Source organism: Vanellus vanellus (assembly GCF_965231255.1).
Source record: "Vanellus vanellus genome assembly, chromosome: 8".
Lineage (NCBI taxonomy): Eukaryota > Metazoa > Chordata > Aves > Charadriiformes > Charadriidae > Vanellus > Vanellus vanellus.
The window spans coordinates 14,984,852-14,997,022 of NC_138913.1; the positions used below are offsets into that span (position 1 = coordinate 14,984,852).

The 12,171-nt window shown below is 36.5% G+C and overlaps 1 protein-coding gene across 1 annotated transcript in view; it reads left to right on the forward strand.

Annotated features, from left to right (window-relative positions):
• OPA1 (OPA1 mitochondrial dynamin like GTPase) overlaps positions 1 to 11,526 on the forward strand; it is a 55,068-nt gene extending 43,542 nt beyond the window's left edge. The window contains exons 29-30 of the mRNA XM_082487177.1: positions 10,451 to 10,528; positions 11,076 to 11,526. Of these exons, the coding sequence (XP_082343303.1) occupies positions 10,451 to 10,515 (65 nt within the window). The 3' untranslated portion in view covers positions 10,516 to 10,528; positions 11,076 to 11,526. The remainder of the gene's footprint in view (positions 1 to 10,450; positions 10,529 to 11,075) is intronic.
• Positions 11,527 to 12,171: the final 645 nt, after the last annotated feature.

The window sequence follows — 12,171 nt, forward strand, 5'->3', positions numbered from 1 at the left end:
GAATGGGCTCTCTCATGTCTGTTGTATGTAACAAACTGATTTAAGTCCAAGTGAGTCTTCTTTTTTGTTATGTATTTATGCAATGTTGGGGATGAAGTCTGTGAGCAGTACTTTGCAGAGAATAACTTGCTTTGTGGTTACTTTTTTTCTTTCATTGCTGTTAGCTGCAGAACAAAAATGTTGTGTGAAACTAACCCTATGTTGTGGTAATTACTGTAGCCTAATGAAATTTCAGTCCCTTGAGATAATTGTCAACACTATTTTGATTTGACCTCTGTCCTCCATGACATCGTTGATTACATGTGCTCCTTAAAATCATGATTTGACTTGGCTTTCTAAAGCCTTTGCTTCCGTTTTCTCTATTATGAGTTCAGCTTTTAAAAGGTCAGAACGGTGTTTCATAGGGGAAAAGCTCAGCTGTAAGGGGAAAGATCTTCTCTCAAATAAGCAGATCTTTTGGTAATTTTCCCCTAGAAACCAGAGGCGGACAAAACAGCTCAAAAGGCAGTGGTTAGTAGTCCATTGATCCTTAAGGTGCTTGTTCAGAACTAATGTGAGTTTTGGTCTTTACAAGATACAGGAAATAAAGGTGCAATTTTGAAGATATTTGAATGTAGAGCCCAGATGTTGCCCCTGCTGCTCAAAGACAGACATGGGAAAGAGGAAAGCATCCTAGGAAATCCAAATAGAGAAGTAATTTATTAGAATCTGCAGAATTACAGTTATTTTGTGCTCTCATTTCTTCCACGATGCCTAAATATTGGAGTTCTAGAAGCTACGTAAGTAAAAGTGTGGTCACTTCATAGTTGTGAGACCGTTCACAAAAGTGGCAGCAGTCTTGCTTTGCTCCTTTCAGCTGGTCGTAGCAGTGAGGAGCGCTCAGTTACAGTCTGATCCCGAGTTAGCAGAACTTTACACCAGGAGATGTTGTGGCCTTCTAACGAGACAAAAGCAGAGGAGCCCTTTCCCTCTGCGAATCACCGAACAGATCTCCAACTTCTGATAAGTACGTGCAAAGTAACTGCTATCTTCACTGTCCCGTGCCAGCAGCTTCCCCCAGGACATTAATATGGCCTGTATCTTATCAGAGGCTGGGTGTCATTTACAGCACACTCATTTCTGCCCAAATCGCAGTCAGTCAGAGTGTTCATGTGCTGGTGGCAGTATGACTTCTGTGCTCCCTTTGAGCTCTGTAGAGGTCCTGGTGCTCCATGGTGCAGGAAGTCAGAGGGCAACGTGCTTGGAATCACTCTGTGCGGTCCTGTCTTCAATTTCCCCTACTTTTGAACATGAGCAAGTCAACCACAATGGATCCCCTTATTTTTAGTAGATTTGCTAACTTTCTGGTACTCTTTTAGAATGCAAAGTAATTGTTTTTGCATGACTATCATGTTTTTAATTCCATGTAGATAATTTATGAAGTTAACCCAAGCAAGCGTGCTTTGACATGAAAGACACTGGTTGAATGTTTAAGGGTTTTTTTTCCTGTTTGTGTGTTTGGTTTTGTGTTTGTTTTTTTTTTTTTCCCTCTCCTGAGTTTTGGGGCAGCTGCACAAAACTAATGAATTAAAACCAAAAGAATGTGTAGGACAGTCTGTGTCAAAGTGCAGATAAGGTAGTTCCTGCTTTGTGTCATGGCAGAAAGTGCTTTAAAAAGCTGCATCTTCTCAGAGAGGGAAATAATCCTCAAGGGAGAACATACATCACTGGTAAACCTCCTGTGATGGAGTGATGGTTTACTTAACTTAAGGATCCCAGATGACCAAAGTCTGTCTGCTGTGATTTCTTGAAGTTATTGATGAAGAGTTAGGCACTGATGTCCAGGTTCTAAAATGGATCCTTACAAAGTTCAGCCCATTTGTCACTGACTAAGCGAAGCCTATCACTTAAAGTTGACATGGAAAAATAATGATAAACTGCTACCTGAGTAATGACATATTTAATGCCTGTTAGTCTTACCCTAGACCCATGTTTCTTGTACTTGGGGGTCATCCTGGTGTTGTCTGCCAAATTTTTTTTTTTCCTAAAATTTCTTAAATGATGCAAGGATCAAAACATCTAATTGGATGCTATTTTCTTTTTAGTACTTGTTGCTTATGAGGGTACCTATTAATGAAAATTTAAATATGTAATTATCATAGAGAGGTTACTATTTGTATAAATGCAAACTTTTAAACTAACCAATGTATGTATTTGTTTTGAACTAGTATGGAACTGCGGAGTGTGACATTGATGTTTCCAAAAGCTGGAACAGTCAGTGTCATGTATGTTGCACATTGTTCATGTTGTAGTAGACTCCACTTTGCTTCCAATTTGGAAGTATATTTAAAAACAAAACAGAAGGAAATATTTTTGGCTAGGAATGATAACAAACTAAGAAAAAATAATAGAATAACTTGTTTTTCTTCAGGGCGTGATGACTTGTTTCTCACTATCAAAAATGAAGCTTATAAATTTTTAGATCATAATGATCTGATCGCCATTTCATCTGCTGACATCATATTTTAGAGAGACTTTCACATAAGTAGTCCTGATAGCATATCATTTTATTATCTAGCTAACTACTGAGTGTGCTTCATTTTGGCTGGAGAACCAACATGTATCAGTTATTTCTTGTGTTAAAGTCTCCTTACATTTTTATAGCCTTAAGGTTACAGTAGCCTTTACCCAAGTTATTTACTTTTGTAGCTGTATGTGTCCTTTCTGCATAAGAAGGAAGTTGTTTGGTTTTGTTTTGTTTTGTTTTTTTTTAACATCACTGGCTGAGTCATTGGGTAATATTTCTGGTTTGCCTTTATACTTTTCGCTATTTCTGCCAAAAATAGTGAGCATCATGATGTTCTGATTCATTCTAGCTTAACTGTTTTGATTTTGAAATTAAATCTTCCTGTGTCCGTAAGTCTGATTCAAGAGTAAGTCTGATTTACGAGGTTGCCTTGTCATTCTGCTACTAAGCTCCTTCTAGCTGTCCAGTAAGCAGCACAGCTAAATTCTGTTGAAAGATTGAGTTATGAGAACAGGTTTAATGAAAAATCTAAGGTAGAGACAGAGGACTGAAAGGTGACCAAGTCCTACCTTGCTATTGCAGACATCGTGACTCTCAAACTTGCAGCTTAATATAGATTCATAATCATTTGTACCTTAGGCTAACCTTAATGACAGTACAGAAATGTATATTGGTTTGTGACCTCGACTGGGCAACGTTTACTTTCTTTTCTATAGACAAGCAGGACTGATGTGCATTAACCCATAGAAATGTATCTTATATAAAGTCATCACTAGTGTACATAGCTGTCGGTTTTGCTTCAGCCCCTACCTCCGTTCTCATACGCTCTGTCAGAGGCAGAAAGGCTTGGTGCTTGCCAGCCTGAGCAGCCCTGGGGACCGCTCCGAGAAACACAGACAGCTTCTGTTCTGTTTGACTGAGGAGGGGGGAAATGTGTTGCCGAAGCCGTTTCATTAAGCTGCAGAGGTCTCGCTTGTGAATCTGGGGCAGCTATAGGTCAAGACATTGATTGATTAGTAATCTACAATTTCATCAGCACAATGCACAATTCCTGTTTCTGGCACTAAAAAGCATTATTAGTAATGCTAAAACAACGTTCCAATGCTCAATACCATGTAAAAATAGCTGAAGTGTTTTCAGACAAGCTCTCTTCTACTGCTTCCTGGTTATCTTCAGTCTGAAATAAAGGTGATAGTGTTTTGTACAGGCAGCTGATACCTTTGATAAATATGATGTGCAGGGCTTAATAGTTAATGTGATATTAATACTTGCAACAAAAGTGACTTCAGTGATGGCAGCTGTGATACTATTTTTTTTCTGTCTAGGGTTTAAAATAAATTTTTCTGTGAGAACACTGATATTATCTTTGTCTATTTAATAATGAAAGCATCTCACCTGATGCACTTGGATAGTTAGAGCATGTCCCTGTCCTCCTCATTGTCTTTCTGGAACTGATGACTGAAGTACAGGTACCCTGGATGTTGCTGAGAGTAAAATACCTTTTATCTGAGGATGGCAAAGGGATTTAAGGCAAGTAGAAAGTTGTCAGTAAGTTTGGTGAATATATTGGTGGATGTCTAGCTTTATATGTCTGAGAGGGGAAGCCTGATTTATAAATGTATCATAATCATCCCATTCCAGTGAGCATACTTTCAAGTCAGAATCTATAGGAAGAACTCAGTTAAACTAGCTGCAAATTGAAATCTCATTATAGATTGCAATAATATAGGAAATATTTCGTAACAATAAAGGAAAACTACTACGATGCAGCAACAGTTAGCATCTTCATTCAGTCTAACTACTAGTAACTGTAGAGTATGCTAGCTGTTTTCTGCAAGCTTGCATTTTAAAAGCTGTATATTTTTAATGATTCATGGATTTTACTACATGAACTGTTATAAATTCCCTTTAAACTTTTCAGGGTTCTGCCGTGCTTTTATTACACTAATGAGCTAATTGGTTAAGAATCGTTCACATGATTCATCTTCCTGCTCAGCCTTTTTTAAAAAACTTCTAGCTGCTGAAACTGACTTGACAAACCAATATTTATAGCAGTTTGACAGCAGGATGAGGAACAGCGTTTGTCTTTGTAACAGCTTAAAGAAAAGGCCTTTCCAGCACCCAGCCATGCAGTTACAATCTTGACCTCTTTCTTATGCTGGGAACATACATACAGCAGACAAGCAGCACCTCCCATGTGTTTTCTTGACCCTTTGACTGTCCATTCACTTCCCATCTGTTTTGCAGCCTTAAAGGAACAGAGGGGGCCCTCTACTTATAAATCTGTCTTTGCAGCTGATAATTGATGTTCTGTCTCTTTAAGGGCAGCCTGGGTGGTTTTCCTCTTTTTTTTTCTCTTTTTTTTTTTTTTTTTTTGTCTTAAAACTTCAGCTTTCCTCTTGGCCTAACCTCGAGGAAAATATGTATGTGAACAAGAGGAAACTGGCAAAAAATGTGATGGGTATTTTCAAAGGATTTTCTAAAATTCAGCAGGACATGACCCTGCAATGATCAGTAAATTATTATAGTAGCTGTTATGCTGTAGTTGTGTGCGACAAGAGAAAGCACGTTGATGCAGGTCTTGTAGCTGAGTGTGGAAAGGCTGTTTTCTGGGGCATTATTTGAAGTGGCCGTGAGCGTGCTGCCTCATACTATTTCAACAAGTAGTAAAGCTTTGAAAATCCAGGAATATGGTACGAAAGGCTGAACTCTGAAGAGATGATTTTATTTTGCACATGCGCGCGCACACACACACTGTCTTCTCCACCTGACTGTTTGTAGGGGGGTGTATATAACTATGGGGTTTGTGTCTTAGGTAGCCCTAAGCTAAAATTCGACTTTCAATAGGAAATCGTGGATCGACATTTCCACTTTTTATTGGTGTGCTTCTGGGCATTCTGATGAAATCTGACTACAGACTGTGCTTTCCTTTTTACTAGAGGAAAGATGATGCATTCACAGTAGTAAATTCAACATTTCTGCCGCTATGCTTAATTAACCATAACATAGAAGTAGCACAGCAAGCAGCAAGAATGTTTATAGGCAAGGAAGGGATTAAGAAAGGAAGGAAGATTAAAAAAAAAAAAAAAAAAAAAAAAAAGAGGGGACTGAAGTCTAAGCACAATCCAGAGCAAAAGGAGTAACAACCATGAGCTTTCAAATATCAAAGCCATGTAAACATTACTTGGAGGTAGAAATCACTTTAATGTAGAACAAGGGGATTTATAATGAGGTATTAACACATTTTTATTGTGGTTGTTTCATGCTAGAAGTTTCATCAAAGTAAAAAAATAAAGGTGGATCTGTGTCCAGAAAGACTTTACAAATTTTGTTGATGCTGCAACTGAAAATTGATGTGGTATGGGCAAACTTGTAAACAGGGGAAGGCAAAGCTTTTTGATTTGCCTAAAATACTTGTGCAGTTTTCTCCCAGTTGTGGCACAGACTTGAACAGCTTTAAAATTCTGTGCTAAAACCATTGGGTTTTTATAGGTAAGTCTATATGATTTGAATGTCTCAAAATTCATTTTTCTTCAGAAGCATAAGCAAGACAGGTTTTGTGGACAGAGGCCACATCTTTTATTAAACCAATTAATTCAGTTGGAACATATCTAGAAAACTTTTTTTTTTTTGCTACTTAGGGCACAGTTGCAATAAATCAGTAATGTACTTTCACTTTGTAATTTGTTTAATATTATTTTGAGATTATTTGGCCTTACCTCAGGAGATTCATTTGATAACTTCCTTTAGCTGTTTCATTTTAGCAGTGATATCCCAGCGTCTGCGCTGTTGATTAGTAGATAAGCTTGACTTTCTAAGGCAGCAGTCCTTAAGTAGGCAATCCTTGTAAGGCTGAGTTTTTCAGGGCTTTCCCTTCTGACCAGCTTATGATACTAGGAAAAGCAAAGTTTTATCTGTGGCTGCGTCTTTCTGTGTTCACAGTGTATCCAAATCCTAATTACAGATCAATTAGTCCATTTTTGAGCCTTTTAGATTTAGGATCACAGGATTAATGAAAAGAAAGAGTGGGTAGCAATATCATTTCATATGGAGATAAGGAGAGACTGAGCATGAATGAGGATCTCAAGACATCTGAATAAAGAATTTCCTCATTCTGTCAGTGAAGTTTTATGGGATATGGAGGGAGGATTATGGGAATATTCATTACTAGATCAAGAGGAATAATAAGTTGATGTATGAACTAGCTTATCTTTTATGTAAACATGGAGTAAATGGGAAGTAGAACAGCCATTCACTACCCCTAGGACTGTGAATTTTACTGTGCTAAAGATGGAAACAAGGGTTTAGTTACAGTTATTCTTCGTTGATTTCATTTGATTTTTTGATCACGGTTTAACAGGTGCTGGAAGAAATATGTATTTGTGACTTCATTAAAACTACCAAAGACCAGGACGACTTTCTAGGATCCAATGATAGTATATACTTAAACTTCTGCAGTATGGTATAATAAGAATGTAGTAATTTAACAGCCTTCTGTGATACTGGAGCATTGTATAACAGTGCTGGGAGAGTTCAGCCTGTTACAGATTAAAAGCATTCAGCTTGCTGGCAAATTACTTTTGTATCTTTTTTGTACATGGAAAAAAGACAATATCAGAAAACTTAGAGCAGCAGGTCGCCTTTGGCCATCCCTTTAATTTACTTATATAGTAAGTATTTTTATCTGAAACACTAATGGTGTTCAGGGTTTGGCGTGTTGATAAACCTTACTCAAACCAAAATGTACTATAATTTGCAAGTGTAAGTCACTAATATTTTGACCTAGGTGGCAATCAAAACCCTGCAAATGTGGGTACACAGCTTGTACATTTCACAGAGGAAAGAACTTCCCCAGAGAAAGACGGGTAACATCTGACTGGAATTGTAACAATTAATTGTTGTCCCAAATGCGGTGTCACATGGTGCTGATGAAGCTATGGGCAGTTATCCCAGAACTGCAGACCCTGCGCTTGCACTCATTAGAGGAGTTCTGCCCGAGCATTTATATTTACTGGTTTATTAAGATTAGTGTTGGGTAAATGTCTAACTCTGTCATTAGCCTATTGAAAAAGTAAACCAAATTAGCAGACTGCTTCTCTGGGCTACAGAATGGACTTGTGGGAAAATGTTACAGGTTGGCTGGGGTCTGCTGCTGCAAAAGGCTTTACTGCTGCTAAGAATACAGGGCATAGCGTGAATAATTGCAGCTATTTGGCAGTCATTGTAACTGTTCTTTTTTAAGAATAGCCAGCATGTTTTTTCAAAGTATTAAATTACCTCAAGACCTCATAATTATTACAGTTAAGCAATCATTTCAATTCAGTCCAAGTATAAAAACTAATAAAGTGCTCATAATACAGAGGCAAATTTTAGCATGTCTGTTCTCTGAGTAGCCACAGCTGATTCAGTATATTCTGGTGGAATACATGTTTGCTATCCTGTTATTTTAATATGCCCTAATCAGAAAATTAAAATAGATTTTGTTGGCACAAACTTTTTTTTTTTTTTAAGGGTGAAATAATAGTTATAGATTTTTGCTGATGCTATTAATTTTCAGGAATGGAATATTTCATTAGCAAGAGGTTGAGAAGGGAAAATATTTGCATTTAATACTGCTAAATCTGCCTTTGAGTTTAATGGCTTGATCAATATAAAGAACATGCTTGGGGAAAGCATGTAGCAATTAAAAAAAAAAAACTCGCATCAAAAATAAAGCTATTGAAAGTACAACGTGAAGAGATCTTCTGGGTCATGACATCTAATCTCCAGTTATCACTTGCAACTGCTGCACATTTTGGAGAGTCAGGTCCAGGATTAATAATTTCCAAGAATATGTCAACTTTGTCCAAGATAATAGGACATTATTTCAAAGGTTAATTTTGTAAACAGACATGGAGCATCAGTATTGAAAGCCAAGCTAAGTAGTTGCCTGAATAAATGGCATAGAATTAATGTTTTCATTACACAAGAGGTTTATATACTGACAGGCAAACAATACATATTCTTTTTTTTATTTAAAGTAGTAATGAAATCACTTTGAATGTGCTTAGTAAGGAGAAGTGATCATGGGACTACTTTTTTTTTCATTGGCATCTTTCAAAGATTCTCTGCTGGACTGAATCGAGGATTTATTTATTTATTTATTTATTTTACTATTATTTTTTCCTGGTAAAAATCAGCTACTGCTGTTTCTTAACTTCCAAGATACAGCTTTTCTCTCACGCTGACTGTAGTCTTCATTTAATATTAAAAAAAAAAAAAAAAAAAAAAAAAAACCAACAAAAAAAAAAAAACCACACAAAATCAGCTGAAATTCAAGAAAGTTCTTTGGTGTTTTCTTTAGGACCCAGAGTGTGATTCAGCCTCACTGTACATCTGTGTTTGTAGATAAGCACCACTGGGGACGAGGACACCAAAGTGTTGAAAGTATAAGTGGCTTGCCCTTCAGCACCTAAAATCTGCGTGATAAAGATACGAGTTTGAGATTTCTTCATCCTCTTGCGGGCTACTTTCCATATTTTATTTCAAATGCTAACTAAAATTCTGTACTTCTGTTACAACAAGACTACAGGGTTTTGTCAAGTTTTTATTATCATCATTATAATTACTCTCAAAGGGACTTCATAACTGTCTGTGGGATTGTCACTTTGTTACTGGATGAAACTTTTAGTTCCCTTATCTACATTCTTACAGCATTCTCTTTGGAGGTCTTTTATTTGTTTTCCACTCATGCTTAAGTATCTTATTTAAGGTTGATTGTTGTATTTTTCTTTCTGGTTTTTTTTTTTTTGTTATTTCAGCTCAGCAAAACAAGTTTATAGCATATGGTGTTGCTAAAGAGAAGAAAACATTAATAAATAATTTTTTTAAAAAGAACCTCAAACCCTGTATCTCATCAAGGGTACATACGGCTTTAATCCAAGAGTATTTTTAGTGTGGAAAAAAAAAAATTGTGTTTATGCTCATCTAACTTATTTTTGTCTATCCTACTTCTCTCCCCCCGTTCCTTCACGTTTCTGAAGTGTGTGTTTTTCATGGCTATAATCACACACAGAAGGAGCTTCAAATGAGGATGTGGTGAGAGAGAAGCAGGGAATTTTGCAGGCTTTGGATTCCAGCTATGTTCTAAGTCTTGCTTCATAAGCAATTTAATAAATCAAATAGGTTACATGATGACAAGTGTTGTATGGAATTGAGAAAAGAGTGGAAAAATGCCTAAACCCCTGAATTTTTCCCAACATTGCCTTTTCATTCTTGGTAACTATTTGTAGTTTTGTTCAAGTCGTGTTTTTGTAGAGAAAAAACCTCCCAGCTTTAGTATTTATATAAAATAAGATTCTGCCCACATCCATCTGGTTACTACTGAAATGCAAGGAAATAAAGTGCAAGTTTTAAACATTCTTAACATTGTGCATGCCCTTTTGAAAAGGTATCTTGAATACTGACGTTTGGTTCCCTGAAATTCTCCCTGCTGAAACGCACTAGCTTTCAACTCTTTTTAGAATGATTAGTAGTGTTTGTGACACTTGCTGTGGAGAAAAAGATATTTGGTTGAAAGAGAAAAGGATTACTGGGCATTAGTTAAAAGATAACAACTCCCTATGTGTAACAGGTGTATAGTAGTTCTGCTGTGTGTGATCTAATGGAAACTTCAGTTTTTTGAAATACAGCATTTCTCGTATTGGATTGATTTGGTAAATTTATGAAAAATTAGCATGATAATCATAAAATATGTTTGTAGAACTTCTTTTGATATAGAAAAAATGTTCTCAGTCTTCATAATTAAGAAGCTAAATCCATAGGGTAATAACAATGACAGCATTAGTTTTTGCTCATGTTTGAAGGTTTGGGTTGGTTTTTTGGTGTGGGATTTTTTTTTTCTTTCTGGGCATGTTCTCAATTTAGCGGAAGGTATTTGAGTGGTGATCTTTTTAATTCCTCCAGAAAAAGTTCGGGAAATCCAGGAAAAACTTGAAGCCTTCATAGAAGCCCTCCATCAGGAAAAGTAGATTGTTCAAGCAGGTAATCATGTTTAGATCATAAAGATTGCTACAATTTTCTCATTGTCCAGTATAAAATTATTATCTGTCTCTTTTAGATGCACATGTTTTCATACAGACTTTGTGAAAATTCGTTTTTTGTTTTTTTTTTCATTCCAGTGCCTGGCTGCTGCTGCTGCTTCTTGCTTCTAATCTGCAGAACTATACTTTCAGCTTTTATGCTATAAGCAGATATGAAACTTTGTAGAAATACAATTACTGGCTAGTTATTCAGATATTGTGAAACACTGTAGGCTATTTGATTACTCTCAGTTCATTAATTTTATCTATGTTAAGAGAAAGAAGGCATAACTAGCTGGAATCAAAATTAAAGGAATGCTTTTCTTGTCTATAAAAGCATTTTGATTCTTTTTTTTTTTCCTTAAAGGCACTGTGTAGTGTTAGCAAAAATATTTGCATGTGGGTAATTTCCAAATTTCTTGCTTCTATATTAATTCTCAAAAACATAAGCCTCAGTGGTGTCATATATTTGCACACACTTTAAAATAATCTCCTTTCTGTTTCAACAGCAACTTTACACAAGACTGCAGCCTTTTCCAGGATACCTTGCACAAAGACGACTGAATAGAAATGGCTTTTGTGTCCCATTCTCTTTCCTATCTTTTGGGGAGCATCCTGAAATGACGGAGGACAAAGAAAATAATGTCTCACGGGATTGAGAAGTTCAGTTAAAATCCACCTGCTTTTTTAATTTTTGAAGCTATGTTCACATGACAGAAGAATCTGACATTGTGTGTCAATGAGATAGCTTGGGAGCGTGCTGAAGTTGTACATTTAAGTTTGTTTTTTTTCCTGAAAGGAAAAAAAGCTTTTACTTTCGACATCTGTCTTGTATGGTAAAGCTGAATCAGACTCATAAAATGATTTTATCTGTTGTCATTTTCTTGCCTGCAAATCATCCTGGGAGTTTGACATGAAGTTTTAGTATTTGTATGTACATTAAAACGCCCTTCTAAGTAATGCCATTTGTATTTGTTATGCTCTGTGTTGAAGCATTCGCTGATCACTCTGGTACGGATTTAAAAGCGTGGTATTGAGATCTTGAGAGGAAGTTGTGGATTTTGTTAAACTCTTGAGAGACATCACCCAAGCAATTCTTGTAGTGCTTTCAAATGAAAGTACAGACTGCTCTTCACTGACACCTTAAAAGGTTTGGCTCAGGAAATAATGTCAACAGCTGCTCCTCTTACCTGTACTTTCCTAATGTATGTTGTTACTCTTGAATCATAGCCGATTACATTTCATTTCTGGGATTGCACAGACTCCAGTTTCCCTGTTAACTCCTCCCTTCACCATAGGTACAGAGTAGCTTGATCGAGTACATCTGAAATGTATAAAGATACTCCATAGAATTCCAGCTTGTCCAACCCCCTTAACTAAAAAAGGAAAAATACAATTAATCTCATTTTTTTAAATATCTACTCTAAGACCAAATTTTCTTTTATTAGAATGTTATCCACAAGGTCCTTCCATGCCCACTTGATTTCTATCATTCACTATAGGAAAAATAGTAAGTAGTCTGTCTTCTACTGCCTTTCAGTTTTGCCATAGAAATGTCACTTCTGACGCATTGAAGCATGATTTAGGCTCTGTATCATAGGTGCC